General features: G+C 36.2%; 4 protein-coding genes across 5 annotated transcripts; 1 reads left to right on the top strand and 3 right to left on the bottom strand.

Annotated features, from left to right (window-relative positions):
- Positions 1 to 351: 351 nt before the first annotated feature.
- Positions 352 to 5,785, bottom strand: LOC140973070 (protein NPGR2-like). Its single transcript, XM_073435626.1, has 5 exons — positions 5,383 to 5,785; positions 4,574 to 4,854; positions 3,984 to 4,236; positions 2,011 to 3,278; positions 352 to 1,015 (listed from the first exon to the last, which is right to left on the bottom strand). The coding sequence occupies exons 2-5, from the start codon at positions 4,829 to 4,831 to the stop codon at positions 596 to 598; spliced, it is 2,199 nt and encodes a 732-aa protein (XP_073291727.1). The 5' UTR covers positions 4,832 to 4,854; positions 5,383 to 5,785; the 3' UTR covers positions 352 to 595.
- Positions 5,786 to 6,247: 462 nt separating this feature from the next.
- Positions 6,248 to 11,239, top strand: LOC140990436 (succinate--CoA ligase [ADP-forming] subunit beta, mitochondrial-like). 2 transcript variants are annotated; one of them, XM_073460126.1, is made up of 12 exons: positions 6,248 to 6,419; positions 6,958 to 7,068; positions 7,241 to 7,352; positions 7,787 to 7,851; positions 8,707 to 8,784; positions 9,178 to 9,252; positions 9,359 to 9,511; positions 9,650 to 9,784; positions 9,896 to 10,060; positions 10,296 to 10,418; positions 10,708 to 10,779; positions 10,878 to 11,239. In XM_073460126.1, exons 1-12 carry the CDS (start codon positions 6,318 to 6,320, stop codon positions 10,953 to 10,955), a joined length of 1,269 nt encoding a protein of 422 aa, XP_073316227.1. In that variant the 5' UTR covers positions 6,248 to 6,317; the 3' UTR covers positions 10,956 to 11,239. The 2 variants fall into 2 exon arrangements, with proteins under 2 accessions (XP_073316227.1, XP_073316219.1); XM_073460118.1 differs by having other exon boundaries at positions 9,650 to 9,848; positions 9,948 to 10,060.
- A 134-nt stretch (positions 11,240 to 11,373) lies between these two features.
- Positions 11,374 to 14,760, bottom strand: LOC140990427 (long-chain-alcohol oxidase FAO2-like). The gene is made up of 3 exons (XM_073460108.1): positions 14,505 to 14,760; positions 13,773 to 14,045; positions 11,374 to 13,147 (listed from the first exon to the last, which is right to left on the bottom strand). Exons 1-3 carry the CDS (start codon positions 14,700 to 14,702, stop codon positions 11,402 to 11,404), a joined length of 2,217 nt encoding a protein of 738 aa, XP_073316209.1. The 5' UTR covers positions 14,703 to 14,760; the 3' UTR covers positions 11,374 to 11,401.
- Positions 14,761 to 15,409: 649 nt separating this feature from the next.
- LOC140990399 (CRIB domain-containing protein RIC6-like) lies at positions 15,410 to 16,798 on the bottom strand. Its single transcript, XM_073460080.1, has 4 exons — positions 16,606 to 16,798; positions 16,304 to 16,407; positions 16,104 to 16,200; positions 15,410 to 15,912 (listed from the first exon to the last, which is right to left on the bottom strand). The coding sequence occupies exons 1-4, from the start codon at positions 16,649 to 16,651 to the stop codon at positions 15,446 to 15,448; spliced, it is 714 nt and encodes a 237-aa protein (XP_073316181.1). The 5' UTR covers positions 16,652 to 16,798; the 3' UTR covers positions 15,410 to 15,445.
- Positions 16,799 to 18,114: the final 1,316 nt, after the last annotated feature.

Here is an 18,114-nt window from a genome sequence, read left to right as displayed (position 1 = left end):
GAGTTTCTTGTGAAACGCAGCTGTAACTTGACTATAATAGTAATGATTGGATATGGGTGTTAAGGATAGTTATTATTACAAGTTTCGAAAGACAGACCAAACAGCAACGACTTTGCTGTAATCATCCAAGATATGCAGTCTACCACTTGTCCATAAAGATGCATCAAATTTCTTGGTTTTGACTTCAATAATCAAATTATATTTTCATTGGAATCCGTCGACCTAACACCCCCAAAATTAAACCATCCGTAGAACAAGCACACCAAAGTTCAGAAATTGTCGTTCTGGGTCGAGCAAATGTATCGGTCTAACGTATCTCCTAACTGACCATAATTTTTAACGAGTAAAGCACCCATACATTAGTCAAAGGTTTCACTTACAATTTTAAAGTTATTACACGATCATTTACAAATTCACAATCATTCATGAGCCCATAACAAATTGTCAGTTATTCTATGCGTGATTACACTTCATTTAGATTCCAACACGGTGATTTTATCAGTTATAGTCATATAAAAAATGTGAATATTTATCACTCTTCAACAATATCTGTGCTTTACTAAATCGTACACATCAGGCATTGGGAAATAGCCACTCATCTGAAGGGCTCTACTGGTGCAGTCTCTTCAAGAAATGCAGCAGCTTCGAAACATTCAGCCGCTTCCCGTGCTAATGAACTGCCTCCGTCTTTGTAAAGAAGGCCAAGGTTATACCATGTGGAACTGTTTGTCCTGTCATGTCGTAGAGCTTCTGTCAAAAAGCTTCGTATGATTGCAGGAGATAGGCAACCGATCTTTCTCAGCACTGTAGCCTTGGAGACTAAACTTGGGACGTGTGTTGGATCAACTTCGAGGGCAAGTTCATAGGCTTTTAGTGCTTCTTTGTGCTGGCCTTTTGCTTCGTCAAGCAAACCTGTTTTTATGGCACAAAATGGGATTGAGCTTTTGACCAGCTGGTTCATGATCAAGTATGAATATGCAACAGAAAGGGAAACTTTCCTACGCCTTACCCCAAATCACCCGGCATAATATTTTTTACTAAATATTCAACTTTTGATTGGCTATGTAAAACTATATGGTCAGATACACTATTATAATCCAAAACCCTATATTACAAAATCTCAAAATAATTTTTTATATTATGTAACATCGTCATCCATTCATTTTTTGCGTCATTGAGCATTTACATCCCCACCAGAAGGCCAAAATAATATCCAAATTCAGTTGATTATCAGAAAACTAGTTCTCTAAAATCTTTCCCCAAAAGACCCAAAATCATACCAAACATTCAGTTGATCCTCACAAAACCAGTTCTCCAAAATCTTCCCCCAAAATCATACCAAAAATGGCTTTTGGTTTTGCGTTTTATGTTCATTATGTGTGTTTCTTATAGTTTAGAAGAATTTTCATTACCGTGATACCAAGAAACAAATAACAAAGTATGGAAATTATGTGAGAGAGAGAGAAGGGGGGGGGGGGGGGACCNCCATAACTTCATAGAGACAGCATACATAAATAGATGAGTACTGTTTGCACCAAAATAAATAAATTTGCAACAAGATGGAGAATGGGGGATGTAACAAAGATCCCACATAAAGGTCTATGATCGGATTGCGGAAAAATGGTAACTACAATGGCAAGAACAAGTTGGCCAAGCTAAAATATCAATTTTCGAGCAACATGCCGAGTAAATATCATGTCTTGTATGCGGGGACCAATGTGAGTCAACAAAAGAGTAGCACATATCCTTGTGGGAATTAATCGGGCGATAAAAGATTTGGTTTCAAGATTAAAAGATTTGGTTGCCTTGAATCATCAAGTGTTGCATATATAGTCATGCATTATGATGGCATGCATCCTCTCCTCAGCTTTTTAAATGCTGAGAACCAGAAGGGAGTTATGGCAGTAAATATTTTTTTCAACAACCAGATATTGGCTCATTGGGCAACTAAACATCATAAGTATCTAAAATTAACCCGTTCATGCCCAATTTAAACCATTTCAGTTAAGAATATAGCAAAGCATAAATGCGTATATTTATGCCATAGAGAAGTGAGATGCAGCAAACCTTCTCTTTCTCCGAAGTAAAGCTTTTACAATGAACTTGAAGGACAGCAAGAAGTCGAGAAAAAGTTTCAATGGCCTCCTTCATTAGACCCTGGGCAATTTGGAGCTTAGCTTTAGTTCTTAGCAATTCTCCCTGATCCCATACTCCAGTTTGATCTAGAGCAGCATTAACGATAGTTTCAGCATCTAAATAGCGTTTATCAGCAGATAATATTCGAGCTAACAAGATCCATCCTTTAAGATTAGATCCTCCTTCCAATTTAACCAAGCATTTGGCGTGATGAAGTGCTGAATCCAACTTTCTCTGCTCAGCATACTGTAAACACAGTTGATGAACAGAGACAGGATCATTCAGTTTAGTCATTCTCCCAGCAGTTTCGAAAGCTGTAAGAGCCTCAGATTGTTTTTCAACCCTCTCACTATCAGACAGAACTGATCCAGATTTTACCGAAAGAGCGATGCCCAGCATGCAATTGGCAACACCAGCCAACTGGTCACATCTCCTATGCGAGCCTTCAACTGCTCTGCGAGCAAAACTAATCCCATCTTCCATGTGCTTTGAGCTTTCCCCACATATCTTTGATGCAAACAATAATCCTTGTAAATATGTTGAATCAGAATGACTTTTCAATAATTTCTCCCAACAATCCAAAGCTTCCAAGTCATCACCTTCTGAGTGATGACAGAAAGCTAAGATATCATATCTTTCTCTCCGATCTAAAACTCCAGGAAGCAGCTCTTCCAGTTGATTAGCTAAAGCCCTAAGTCCACCTGATATAGATAACGCATAGGTAAGGTGATCCAAAATCGAAGGATCCAACTCAATCTTCATCAGAGAAGCTTTTCTTAATAGAATTATCAAAAGAAGAACTGCTTCTTCAATATTGTTTTTGGGAACAAATGAACTGTCTATCTGTGATCGTAGGTTTGGGGGAATTGTTTCGGCTCCACTGTACAAGAGAAAGACCGCAAACTCCTTTTGAATCTTTGCAATAGTTTGTGCATCAAGATTCCACTGATGAAGCAGGGCCCTGCGATATGACAAGATAGATTCACGGGGAGACTCGACAAGTTTCCACAATTCTGGAAGCAGCTCGACAGCCTTAGCTAACGTCTCCTGCAATTTACAGTCAGCACCAAAGTTTTCAGGTAAGCCTGCTGGTAATGAAGATTCAACAATGTCCAGAATTACTGAGCATGATTGAGCAGCTTCTGCAAAAGGGGATTGGAAACACAAATCAGAGCCATTCCATTTGCAGGTTTGCCAGACTCAAAGAATGATTTTCTGCAATAACTGTTTGCCTACAATACCACCCCTTTCCACGGTCAAAACAAGATATGGAAAGACAAGGACTTCTCAAGTATAACCAGCCACAAGATCCAGGGAGAAAGACAAATATCAAAACTTCCACAAAGCACTGAACTGAACCAACAGGAGAGTCCAACGGAATATTACTAAATGCTACATCTGCCATAACAGCCTAACTATGGTCAAAATAATTAGAGGACAAACTAAGACAGGGAGAGTCACTGACCATTAATTTTAGTCATTATAGACAAAATTCAATAGTCAAAGAAGCCTGAGGAACAGAGTCAGTACAGAAGCCATATAATAGAGATACTAATAGATTATTCGTATGTTGATTGCCCATTAAAACGAACATTCAAGAAGGAACAAATCACAACTGCCTTTCTTCGAATCTTTACTTCAGATACACAATTAATATAGCATTAAGAAAAAAACCAAACAGGAAATAAATTCCAAAAATCTTTGAAAAACTAATTATTTTACAAGAATTCAGGAGACAACAATGAATGAAGTCATAACGAGAACTGCATGAGACAGCACAATGCAATAAATTTATATGTATTGCTGGAAGATAACAAAGGTGATTCAATAAGACACACAAAAATTACCTTTATACCTCCCAAGGGCTTGAAATGATTTTGCTTTTAGAAAAATTGATTCCAAGAGCAAACTGACAGCATGAATAGACATTGGTGGCGTTGCATAATTTTGCAACCGTCTCTTATGAGTTTCCCCTCTTGCAGCAAGTGTGATTTTCATCTTTGGTGTCACTGCAGCAATATCTATCCCTTCAAAAACATGCAAGGCAGCTTCTAAGTTTCCTTTTTGATACTCATACCTCCCCAACAATGCCCTGGCTTCCTGATAATTAAAATTGTTATGTTAAGATCATAAAATACTGACATAGGTTCTGCTAGAACTAATCAAAAGAAACGGCAAATCAATAATCTGATGATAGAACATATAAAAGATAAAAGCCGAGATAAATATTATAATCATAAGCAAGACCTTATCAAACGGAATGGAATTGAGCCAAAATGAGGTCTGAAGAAAAATTTTATATGAAGAACATGAGAAACACCCTCATAATTTAAACAACCACTTTCACGCAATGATGTTTCAGCTTCTTCAAACGGAATGAAATTGAGCCAAAATGTAGTCTGAAATTTTTTTTATATGAAGAACATGAGAAAACAACCTCGTAATTTAAACAACCACTTTCACGCAATGATGTTTCAGCTTCTTCAATGTTGCCAGTATCATGTTTACGTTCAGTTTCTCCAGCTTGAGATGTATACACGCTAGCAGAATAATCCTGGACAGCAACAGATTTAGAAGAAGGGACCATTTCATTTACTCTTGTCTGTTCTCCTGAGCAGAGACACTGCATTATCTTCCCCAAGTTAACTCGAATGTGTTCCCGTTGTCTTTCTTTAATCTTAGTCTCATTCGTCATGTTGTTTCAGCCCCGTAAAACGCCTTCAACAAACAGATTTCCAATACTTCAAAAATTAGCCCGCTTTTGGATATAATATCCATAAATAAACACTATAAAAATTCTCTGTTTCTATAAATTATATAATCCGGTAATTGTAATACTTAGACATGAATGTGAATGCTGTTGTCAGATCAATTCAACAACAGTTTACAGCTACAAAGCTCGCGGGCAAGTAAGGCTTTTAAGAATACTCACAACTTGCTATAACTTCGAAACTTCAAACAGAAACCAAGTAATTAATCAACAAAAGTTCCCAATTCTAATAGCCCAAAAGAACCCATTTCAGAAAACAGAAACTATCGCTCAGTGAACACCACAGGAGCCCAACCCACCAGCCGTTGATCAACAAAATTAACAACCCGTATCCCCAAAACACAAAATCTGAAACCCTTGTTGGTAAAAATTTATAAGTTCAAAAACTAAGACCCCGTACAATAAAGCTTCATTATTCAAAGATCATTCAATCAAAAAAGCAAAAAAAAAAAGTACGTAGACATGAAATATATTACCCTTGAAAACTGAAAGCAAACCGCAAGCGACCGAAGATTGAAGGCCAGGGCATATACACACCAGCCCACATCTTACCAATGAAAATTCCCAATTTTATTCAGATGCAGGGTACTAAGAAAACCCTGCGATCAAACAAGAATCCAACAAAGCTTACACAAACCAGTCTTTTTCTTCGCCTTTCTTTTCTTTACAAAAAATGACAACGCAATCAAAGTTTCTGTACAAATTGGAGGGATCCGGTCAGGGTCCGGCGGCGAAAACAGAAAACAAGAGAAGCGTGTGACTGAAGATTTGGGGAAAAAAGCAGCGATTAATTAATAACTAATTCAATGCAAAGCCCCAAATACTGTATCGTATCTGGCAATCGGGAATTGGGGCAGGGAGAGCTCTATGTGGGGCCAACTAATATTTCTTTAATATTTTGAGCGCCACTTTGCGACGCGTATAGCAATTATAACATCATTCCAAATATATTAATTCCAAATATATTAATATTAATAATATTTAATTCTCAATTTGACAATAGAATCATATGTATTATAGAAGTTATTTTACCGTGTGTGCAAAAACATTATAAAGATCGAGCACATAAATAACAAGTATTGGAAAAAGAACATTGATCAAGTATTCGGGATACTTTGGATCGTTTTTAGATCGAACTCGTTAGTACTTTTTTGTACCTGATTTTTCGATTTTTGTTTGAGAAACGATTTCTCAGTATTAGAATAACAAACCACAAAATATATGTTTCGATCTTGAATTTGCGCTTTGAGACATAGATGGATATAGATATAGACTTAAAATGTATTTTTATTAGTAGTATGTAGTACACTTGTATATTTTTATTTATAAGAAAAACAAATATAATNGTTATCCGTGTTCCACTTCGATCTCTGCAAAAGGATCTTACATAAAGTTGTGAAGAGAGGAGGAAATGGTGAGAGGATTGCTGGGGAAACTCGCTAGTCGCTCTCTGTCCGTAGCCGGCAAATGGCAGCAGCAGCAGCTCCGTCGTCTCAATATTCACGAATATCAGGTACGCTTCCTCAATATCCCGCCCGCGCCTGTTGGGAGATTATGATTTCATTTCTCCGAAGTTGTGTTTTGAGCGTGATCTGATTCGAGGTGTGTGTTGCTGGAATAGCGCGTAGTAAAGTTTTTTGTCTGTGTGAATTTTGTTTATCTATTCCATTTCCTAGATGGGTTTGGGAATATGTCGTTGTGGTACTGTGTCTCAGATTGCGTTTACTCTTCTCTTTGCGACTTGTACAATGCCAACACTTGAATTTAATAGAAGGGGGCGGGGGATGATTGAATATGTTTTGGAGGTCCAAATTGCATATATACAGTGATAAGCACAATAAAATTTGATGGAGCATTTGCCATATTAGACCTGGTCTGACGCCTCGGGACATTATAATATATAGGTTTTCATGGATGCATGACGCGTTACTGATATTGTGAATATTAGAGCCACGTTTTATCTTATGTTCAGGTTATTCTTTTATTTTTCTGAACATTTGTGGTCCTATACATTCGACGAGTTAATCTGCATATTGTGTTCATGATATTAGGGAGCAGAATTGATGAGCAAACATGGGATTAATGTTCCAAAAGGTGTGGCAGTTGGCTCAGCTGATGAGGTCAAGAAGGCAATGCGTGACATGTTCTCCAACCAAAGTGAGGTGCGGATGTCAAATCCTTATCCTTGTTCTTCTTACACAAACATGTTATTTATGGTTTGAAAGTGGGTACAGAGAAAGAATTATGGCTTGTAATTGCTTCAATTTGGTTTCTGTTATGGTGTCTGATAACATGTGATCAGAAGAGGCAAATACCTGCTTTTTTGTGATATAGGTGGTGGTGAAGTCCCAGATCCTTGCTGGTGGCCGAGGACTGGGAACATTTAAAAGTGGTCTCCAAGGAGGAGTGCATATTGTGAAGGCTGAACAGGTTGAAGAAATTGCTGGTATGAGGAAAATTTGTTTTTGAATTATATAAGGCTGTTAATTATAGAATTTTAAGTTATGTATCGGCAGCTACTTAGGCATGATTTAACTTCTTGCATCTTGACACATGTTTTATCGGAGAAAACCTCAAGTTGTTTGAGGTATGAAAGTAACATATTTCACATAAGTCGTGGATGCTATATTCCACCTTTTTTTTCTACAAATTCTTCAAGAAACTGTATTAAGGATGAACCGATGAAGTGCTTGTAGGTTCATCTATTCAGTTTTCCTGATAACTTGTGTACGTGAAAAATCCTTGAGTTTTACTCACGGAACACCTTTTTTATATGAAAGCAAGAAATTTTTGTTTGAATACAGAACTGGAAACTGCCTTACAAGATTTACTTGTGTGGCTAGCTGAAGGTACATCCTCTTACAACGTATGTTTTTACAGGGAAAATGCTTGGACTGATACTTGTAACAAAGCAAACAGGTCCCCAAGGAAAAATTGTCAGCAGGGTTCGTCTTTAAATTTTGTTCATAACTTCTTATTAAGAAATGTGTGACGGTACATGCTGGAAAATTATAAAAGGCTGCCATTTACATATTCATTTTGCAAGCAGATCATTGTTACCATCACAGTGTTCAGTGCTACTTTCTGTTAACATCAACTGTAAATTTAGTTCTTGCAGTCAGAATTGATTTTTGAATTTCTATAAGGTTTTTGTTTTAGTGATCAAATTTGCTCTAGGCACCTTCTCATTTCACATCTCTATTAACCATTGTGGCATTCTTTTGTCACAGTCAGGAAAGATAGTGTTCCAAAACATTTACTGAACAAAACTAGTCAACTGAGTAAATCTTGAACTTATTTTAGTTTTTTATGTGATCTTTTCTCTGATCTTGCTGATATTTGAATCAGTTTAATGGTAATGTGCACCTGTACGCTGTATTAAAAAAGTGCCTTCAGGTAAATAATTGTTTGCGACAATTAGTGGGAATAAGGTTTATTTATTAGTGGGGACATCGTATATGGCATGATTTTGGTTTTTTCGGTTTTTAGTTTTATCTTCCATTTGCTGCTTGCTTGAAACTTGGCTGCAGATTTTTATTACGAATGATATTGTATTTGCGTGTTCTTATAAAATGTAGGAAAACATATAAGTTTTTACTCTCTCTCTCTCTCTCTCTCTGTGCATGTGTGTTTGTATGTGTTGTATTTCTGAAGAAAAATGTTTATGACTCTGCTTTTCTTCTTCTACTTAAGCTTGCAGCTTTAGTGTTGGTGGCAGTTTTTTTCCCGCTGTGTTGAACTTCTTGATAAGGTTATAAGATAGTGTACGATAAGCAAATAAAAACTTTTCTCGGTTGCAGGTTTATTTGTGCGAGAAGTTGTCGCTTGTCAATGAGATGTATTTCGCCATTACTCTTGATCGTAAATCTGCTGGTCCTGTAAGTTCCTGAGTGTCATAGTTCTTGTTTTTCCTTTTAATAATTCCACAGTGTGCATCCTTACTGTTTAATTACTTGCATTTGTGGTGTCAGTCAGCCACTCAATCTTTTATAGATCTTTTGAGATGTATTTACACTGTCGTACGTAGGAGTTTCTTGTCAGTTTCAGAGCCAAGAAGAATTTCAGAACTTATCTTATATTGCTGGATAATGAATTGTAATGTCATTGGAACAGCCTATGTATACTCGTATATTAGTAGTCTGCTGTATGCATCGATTCCCTTTCTATGCCAACATGATGATATTTGTTGCAAAGATGGGATGTGGACTAAAGAGAATCCATAGTTGGTGCATTAATGTGCTGAGCTGTACACTGAAATTGTATTTTTGCAGCTTATTATCGCCTGTGAAAAGGGAGGAACCAGTATTGAAGATCTTGCTGAGAAACATCCAGAATTGATAATAAAGGTCAATACATTAATTTATTATGATATCTGGCTTTGTTGCCGAGAGTTGCTTTCTGGATCTGGTTCAATGTTATAATATTGGGCTTTTTTGTTCTTCCCTGAACCAGGTACCTATTGATGTTTTCACAGGGATCACTGATGAAGATGCCGCCAAGGTAGTTGATGGGTTGTCTCCCAAGGTGGCTGATAGGACTGCTTCAATTGAACAAGTGAAGAAGTTATATGAACTTTTCTGTAAATGCGACTGCACTCTGTTGGAGGTGATTGGGTTGATTTCCTCTTTTGTCCAGTGCTCTATTTTAGTGTTATAATATGGCTTGCATGCATCTAGATTTATAATGCTATCGAATTGTGTAAACATCCTTATATCTGCCTTTGAGTCATCAATTTTTAAACAGATCAATCCCATTGCTGAGACTGCTGATAACCAGTTGGTAGCAGCTGATGCTAAACTCAACTTTGATGATAATGCTGCTTTCCGTCAGAAAGAAATATTCTCTCTGCGTGATCCAACCCAAGAGGATCCTCGAGAGGTATCGGCCGACATCTTTTCTCTGACTGGCTCGCTTATGACATTTATTACAATGAAGCAAATGAGTATTCGTACATTGTTGCATTCATTTCATATTGCATTGTTTTATCAGGTTTCTGCAGCAAAGGCTGACCTAAATTACATTGGTTTGGATGGGGAAATAGGTTGCATGGTGAATGGCGCTGGATTGGCCATGGCTACCATGGATATTATTAAGTTACATGGAGGAACTCCTGCCAATTTTCTTGATGTTGGAGGAAATGCCTCTGAAGGTCAGGTGAGACCGGATTTATTTCCCGTTCAATGTATGGTGGATTTCTTTTGGTTACGAATTGGTGCAAGTTACACATGGATGTCCTGGATTGCGATGATTGGTTTTCGGTCATATAATCATGAGACTGCAGTTTCAGAATTTTGACAAACTGTGCAAACTTCATGGCTGCCATCCTCTATTGTTTTAATTATCTTTATGTGATTATAAAGCTGACACTTTAGTTGAATATCTTGGACAGGTTGTGGAGGCTTTTAAAATTTTGACTTCAGATGAGAAAGTAAAGGCTATTCTTGTCAACATTTTTGGAGGAATAATGAAATGTGATGTGATAGCCAGTGGAATTGTCAATGCTGCTAAACAGGTAAACGCTTGTGTTGATGGGTTTTCCGTGGGAGATATTACTTCTTTTTACAACCCTCGGTTGAAAATTATGTTACTTGCCTCTTTGCTTTGCTCTTCACTCTTTCTTTGACAAATATTTGATGTATTAACCTGTTCACCTTTCTTTGTATTGCTGTCAGTTACTACTTTTTACCTATTGACATCCACCCCCTGCCCCCCAATAAAAGGTTTTTGTTTGGCTGCTATTTACCTTTTCTGTCTTTGATTAGATCATCGCAATTTTACGCATTCTTATGCTTCTATTCAAGGTTAAACTGAAAGTACCTGTAGTTGTACGTCTTGAAGGCACCAATGTTGACCAGGGAAAAAGAATTCTGAAGGTGAATTTCGAAACTCATCAAATTTAATATGTGCAATGTAAATTATCTGACAAAAGTACAAATCTTTTCTTTTTCTTCCAATATATTCGTGTTTGCAGGAAAGTGGAATGGCTTTGATTACTGCTGAAGATCTGGACGATGCAGCTGAGAAAGCAGTCAAGGCCTCAGCTACTTGAAGTCATTTTGTGTACTTTTGCCTAAATCATGAGAGGTTGCTCTTTTTCCCCTTGCTATTTTGGAGTTAAATTTTTTATGTATAAACTGAATCATCGTCTCGTGAGTTGCACTGAGAAGGCTTTCAATTAGGATATACCTTTCATTGATGAATGGAGACAGCATTAGTTGTTCTTGATTTCATGTTAAGCAGTCCTGATATTTGGACGTACTGACAGCATTTGGTGTGGGAAAAACCGTGGACATGCTTTTTCCCTTTTTGATAATAAACGGTCAAATGGCTGAATTTCCTGCTCTGTTTTGCTATTTTTCTAGAATGCTATCAATCTATCATTTTAAAATGGGAATGAAAAAAGTTTCGAATATTAGGTGAAAGATCCAACTTGAATTGGGTCAGACAATTTTAGAATAATATTAAAATTCAGTAAAGTTCTCTTTATGGATTATGTTATTTGCACTTAAAGCCTTTCCCTTTTGTCAAGGACTCTGCTAGTCTAGCTGAGATACAATATGCAGTTGATTGAATAGTTATCATTGGATTAACACCAACTGCAGTAGGGAGAACACTTCCGTCACACACAAAAAGCCCCTTGGCTTCCCAACATTCCCCATTTTCATCAACTGCACCTTCTTCCTCGTTCACGCCCATTCGACAACTGCCCATTTGGTGAGCAGAGCAATAGATTGTCCAGCACTCTGAACGAGAACGTGGCCCTCGGACTGCAGTAACCATGTCAAGATATTCTTCCAAATCCTCATTATTGGTCCCTTTGCACATAATTCTCTGGCCATCACTCCTAAAAGTGCCTACCTCAACTGCTCCCGCCCCAATTAGAATTCTTAATGCCTGCCTCAATCCTGTCTTAAGATTCTCCTTGTCAAGTTCACTCATTCTATACTCTATTATTCCTTGTTTTTTCACTTCCCCTGAACCTTGATCTCTGGCTAATGCGAATAGAACAGCTGTTCTGCCATATTTTGTCATCCTTTCCCTTATGTAATCTCTCGAGACCCAAGGGATTAGCGAGGCAAATGATGCCGGTCCAAGTGCTGCAGTTTCAACTATAGCTTGAGTGCTTGATTCTTTAGATACCACTTTATGTACAGAAGTGATGATTCCTCCCTCGAAGCTTTTACCCTTCAATTCAACCAAAGAATCGGGAAAATATCCCCAAACAAAGGAAACGGGGTGAAGATGAAGATTCCTTCCAATGTTCTTGTTCTCCAAACCACTTGATATTAACAAAGGTGGAGTCAAGAGAGAACCACAAGCTGAAATTGTCACTCTTGCCTCGATGTGAAGCTTCTTTATGATTTTCTTACTCTCAGAGCTTGCGATAACTCCAAGGCATCGTTTTCTAACGGTTCCACTATTGTCACTTGCTAGTACGAAAGTCTCTGCCTTGCATCCAGATAAGATAACTGCACCCTTTCTGACTGCATCAATGAGCCAAGTTGAATCGGTACCCTTTTTATCCCCTTTTCTGCAGCCATAACCACAAGAACCACAGTAATGATTCTCTGAAGAATTTCTTGGCACTGGCTCAACTTTTAGGCCAAGATTTTCACACCCTTTTCTAAGTACTTGGTTTTGAAACCCTTCTTCTGCACAATTCTGCGTGACACCAATCTTCTCACATACAAAATCCATGGCAGATTGATATTCAAGTGTACTGAAGAGAGAAATCTTGTTCTTTGACCATTCTTTGAGAACATGATCAGGAGTTCTTATACAGGCAGACCAATTTATACTCGAACCCCCACCAACCGTTGATCCTGCCATGACCATAATTTTTCCATCTTGAGTTGTTAGCATTCCACCCGATTCATATAATTCGGCCAAGGATGGCCCTTCAAGACCCGAGTAATCTTCTGGAACAAAGTAGTGGCCTTTCTCAAGAACGATAACTTTCTGACCCGAGTTTGCAAGGACGGAAGCGGCAACCCCTCCTCCACAGCCAGATCCAACAATCACCACATCACATTTGATCTTGAATGAATCGGCATTCGGGTCATCGACAACTTGTATTCCTTTTTGGATGAGGGATTCTTTTAGTGAAGATTCGTCGTTATTCATCATTTCCACGATACCCTTTTCAAGTGGCCTTTCCTTCTTGTTTTCTCTGAAATTTTCAGTTGCTTCTACTTCATATCCAATTGCTTCCCAAGCTGGATTTTTCAAATTTTCATCGGTCTGTAATGCATTTATTTTTATGCAAGAAGAAATTAAATTCAGTAATAAATTCAAAATGTACCAATGGTGGATAAGAGATCCTTCTAACTCATCTTACATAAAACTCAAATTAACACCCAATTTGATGTCTATTCTCTACGTGAATTGATTACATATTCCTTGATTTAATTTAATATAGGTTGCCGCTCGATTAGTGAAGAAATAAACACAATTCTTTGAGGTCTTTGTTCAGTTATGCCGACACTGTAATCCAATATTTGATTTTCTCTTTATCTCGCTTCATATTCCAAAAAAAATTATCTGTTTGTTTCTTCTTTCCAGGATTCATAGCCACGTGTCAGGTATAGATTTCTGGATTTTTTCTTCATTTCCTCAAATATTTGACTTCCCAAATTGTATTAAGCCATAATCACTATTAAAATATAAATTTTGGCTGGGTTATTATCTCTTTTCAGTTCACAAGTTTGAATTCTCCCAATATTCACGTGCATGTTTGGTATTTTAATATACAAGACAAATAATTTGGGACCACCTTTCATAATCCTGAGTTCTTGGGAGATAATTTCTAACAAATGAAGAACATAAGCAACAGCGGAATCAAGATAAAACAGGGAACGAGTTTTACCCGAGAGAAGAAGACGAAGAGGCAGACGATTTTTAGCAGCAGGAAGGATATTTTCAGAGGAATCAGAAAAGTTTCTTTGGACCATCTCTGAAGCACAATTTCTCTCTTGTCCAAAGACAATTCAGAGAAGTTGCGAACAAATGGCCATTTCCAATCAATACAGATACGACCACAGAGCACAAATGTTCCCAATCTGCTCGACAGAAACTTTAAAACCAAGCCCACGATGAACACAGCTTTAGGCATCCCTCTCTTCACCAGCAACTCCGCTATCTATAAAACGAAAAATCGCTAAAAATTACTGTAACAAATGCAAGAAAAATTAATCATCTGTAAAATGTTCCACGTCTACTACTTTGCCTCTGATTCAAAAGACAAAAAATGGTGTCTCACTAGTCAATTATTGGGTTTTAATTATCCAAGGAGCAAAAAGAAGATTCTTTATCTGGACCAATTCAACTGCTAACCATTTCACATGAATACTAAAATAAAATATCTCAAAACAACCAAATCTTGTGGTTCATTGAATACCAGAGAGTTGGTCTTTAATTTCTAGAGATCCATCGTAGTCCAATTAAGACAGTCCCACAAACAATATACATGTCCTTTGTTTCATTATTAACTGATCCGAAACCTATTGATTGAGGCTCATTTAAACACACGCACACAAATGGCACAAACTAGAACAACAAAAGGGGTGCAAGAAAAGAAGAGGGATTTCATTTAGTTGACCTCATGCGGGCCTGAAGTTCGGCAGAAGTCGGCGACGTCATCATCAACTTTGGGGAGGGGAGGAATGAGTGTTTGACAGATGGCAGAGAGTGATTGGATCTGAGATGAGGAGAAGCCATGGCTGTAGCTTGAGCACTCCTCCTCCCTTCTGCTTCCTCCCTTCAACAAGGGATGGGGCTTTAACTCTTCCATCTTCATACCCTGTTCACTATATCTTCTGTCCTCTTTCTCAATCTTATATATGGTATTCTATTCTAACACACACACGCCCATATATATATATATATATATATATATGTATGTATGTATATAGGTGTATGTATGTATGTATACGTTTATTTGCAAAAAGAGAATTATTATTTTAATATATATTACCTGTCATTCTCGTGATGCACAAATGGGAAAATAATTATTCAACAAAATTCCGATACTTAGTATTTCCTTTTTTATATATCTATACTTCTATATTACATTACAAAATATAAACATTAGATTAATTATGTTGGTTATTGTAAATAAGCAAACAAATAATCATTTTCATTAAATAATACGATAAAAATCTATATTGAATTTTTGTAGCCTATTTATAATTAATATTACTATCTCTTGGTATATTATGCGTGCATATACAAAAAATATATAATTAATTAAAATAAATAATTACATAGCCCCCCCTCTGGATCATAATAGATATTTTTTTTTATCTATCTTGAGCAGATATACCCCATCTATAACTCACAAGTACTAAAACAACTTGATAATTAAAACCATGCATAATTTTACAAAAAGAACTTTATATACCTCTCGCATCAAATAGTTACTCTAATTCCTAAACTTTGTGGAACTAAAATGACTACCTAGGCCAAAATTTACTTGTAACATAAACAAAACTTCTAAATACATACACATATTTTAGTAATCTACACCCACCTCTTCTTTATTTAAAATCGAATAGAACTCGATCTCGAGTTCGACTTTTGTAGAGTGGATCCGGTATCATAGCTCGGATCCATGTATGGATTAGTACACACACCACCGTCACAGGTGGTGGCTTTGGATCTTGATCGAGACGACGTACCACCTGCAGAATCAGTAACCGATTCCTTGGACTTATTCTTCCTACGTGATTTCTTCGGGACATCTCGGAGAGTATGTGGAGCCGAATTTGTAGATTCTTTTGCATGTTGATTTGACGACTTGGTGTTGCTGCTGCTGCTATTGTTTTTGTTGTCCAACGGATCCTCGAATTGATGATTTCTTCTAGATTGTCTCGACTTGGTTGAGGAATCTTTCTTCCTAGGAGAATCATTTGTGTTGTCTGTTGAGGAAATGTGCCCGGAGAATTTTGGCAAGTCAGCTGGGAGATCCCTTGATTCAGAATTTGTTTCCCTTCTGCCACTTCTTGAATCTATTAAACAAATGAAATTGTTTCATACATATCCATTACAAGATTATACGTGCATGAAATATTTTAAACTATATAACAACTCAAACATTATATATTTCAATTTACGTAACAATTTTTTCATGCGAAAAAGTTCAGAAACAAATCTAACAACTTGCTGCGTGCGTAAACAATATTGAATATAAGGATTTAACCTTGAGAAACACATTTGATTTCAGAGTCCTCTCCAAGATCTTCCGGAGGTCCTAAAGGTGCTGATTGGAATACCGATCCTGACTTAAACTCTTTCATCTGCACAATTTCAATAACAAAATTTTCTCAATGTACACATCTACCATAAGTATTTCTCATAGACACATGTATCCAACACACACACACACACACACACACACACCCAGCTAGGTGGATCATTAGTGGATGGTCCATCCGATCCAATATGAGCTACATGTTTTACATCTGTGGGTAACCCTATCTGCATTTCCTTTTCTTTTTCTTCTTCTGCATCAAAAAAATCAAATAAAGAAAAAATCTTAGAATCCTTCCAAATTTCAAGCATAAACACAGTGGACAATTCAATATTGTATACCATCGATGCAAGAGTTTTTGTATCTACATCATATATATATATATATATATATATGGATCCTAATATCTATGGATATACGGCACGAAATGTCACGACAAAAAAGTACTCACCGAATATCTGAGAAATATATTTGAGACTTTTCAAAAGACCTTTCATTTTCGTTGTCGTCTATATATCTACTTTATGTATAGATCAAGAAACATATATGGCCATAATACTTGAAACCAAAAAAAAAAAAATAATAACTATGAAAAATAGGAAAATCGATGCTTATAATCCATCAACTTAAATTCGAAAGAAGATAATGGATTCTTGAAGTTGAAGAAAGGAAGTTGAAATTAAACGAGATTCAAGAATCCAAAAGCAAGTTATGCAAGAGCAAATATTTAATGGATCCTAATTAATTGATGCGAGTAAAATGAAATCTAAAAATAAAAGACAAAAAGTAGCCCTTAACTAAGACCATCGAAAATTTAGGTTGGATCAACGTATTCCAGGAAAATTTATAGAATAAAGGCTAAATTTAGGGGGCTCTGCAAAATACACGTGACATTATTTTAAGAAACAAAAGCACACTTTATTTTTGTCCATTTTCACGAATACCCGATCGAATATCGGGTAAAATTCATATACATCCCTCACATTTGAATTCAATTTCAAAATCATCTTGACTTTTCATGTTACTTCAATGTCATTTTAGCTTATTTGAATAATGTAAAAATTGCAATTATTTTTTACGATTCAATAAAAAAAATGATAATAATGATAAAATTAAATAATTATATAAATAAATTAATATAATAGTAATAGTATGATAAAATTTTAACTTAAATAATACAAAATCATCCATAACCTTTCAAATCACTTTAGTATTAGAGTAACTCTCTTGTGAGACGGTCTCACGAATCTTTTATCTGTGAGACGGGTCAACCCTACCAATATTTACGATAAAAAATAATAATCTTAGCATAAAAAGTAATAATTTTTCATGGATGACTCAAATAAGAGATATGTCTCACAAAATAAGACCTGTGAGACCGTCTCACACAAGTTTTTATCTTAATATTATCCCTTATTCCTCTTTTCGGTTGAAATTCCGACAAATTAGTTGTTTTACTTAAACACCCTTTTGTCATTTTTGAACAATGTGAAAACTACAATTATTTTGTGAAGATGATTGGAATTGATTTCACAACTAACCTAGAAGGATTGTTTGTGCCATCCTAATTGTCTTAAAATTCTAAGTTGGAAAAGGGATATTTGGAAGAATAACTTTGATCAAACTTCGTTTTTTAAAAATATCATCTCCAAATATATTTGAGTATTTTCAAATACATATGAGAATGTCATTTTTTTAAATGTTCGATGAAGATTATTTTGTTAACCACCTCGTTCGAAAATAGGTTATTGTGAAAAAACTCATCACCCCTTATAATCGGAAAAAACCTCGCAACATTGTGATTGTTTTTCAAACAACTTCCAACGAATTTTAAAAAGGATATATGCTAATTATAAAAAAAAATATGGGACGCTATCAGAACTAATAAAAAAAATTATATTTTTAAAATACATAATTTATAATTTTATTTTAATAAAAAAAAGTGTTGAGAAATAAATTT

The sequence above is a fragment of the Primulina huaijiensis genome, chromosome 1 (genome assembly GCF_012295235.1).
Source record: "Primulina huaijiensis isolate GDHJ02 chromosome 1, ASM1229523v2, whole genome shotgun sequence".
NCBI classification, from domain to species: Eukaryota; Viridiplantae; Streptophyta; class Magnoliopsida; order Lamiales; family Gesneriaceae; genus Primulina; species Primulina huaijiensis.
The sequence above is the reverse complement of the archived record's forward strand: the minus strand, read 5'-3'. Positions and strand labels throughout refer to the sequence as shown.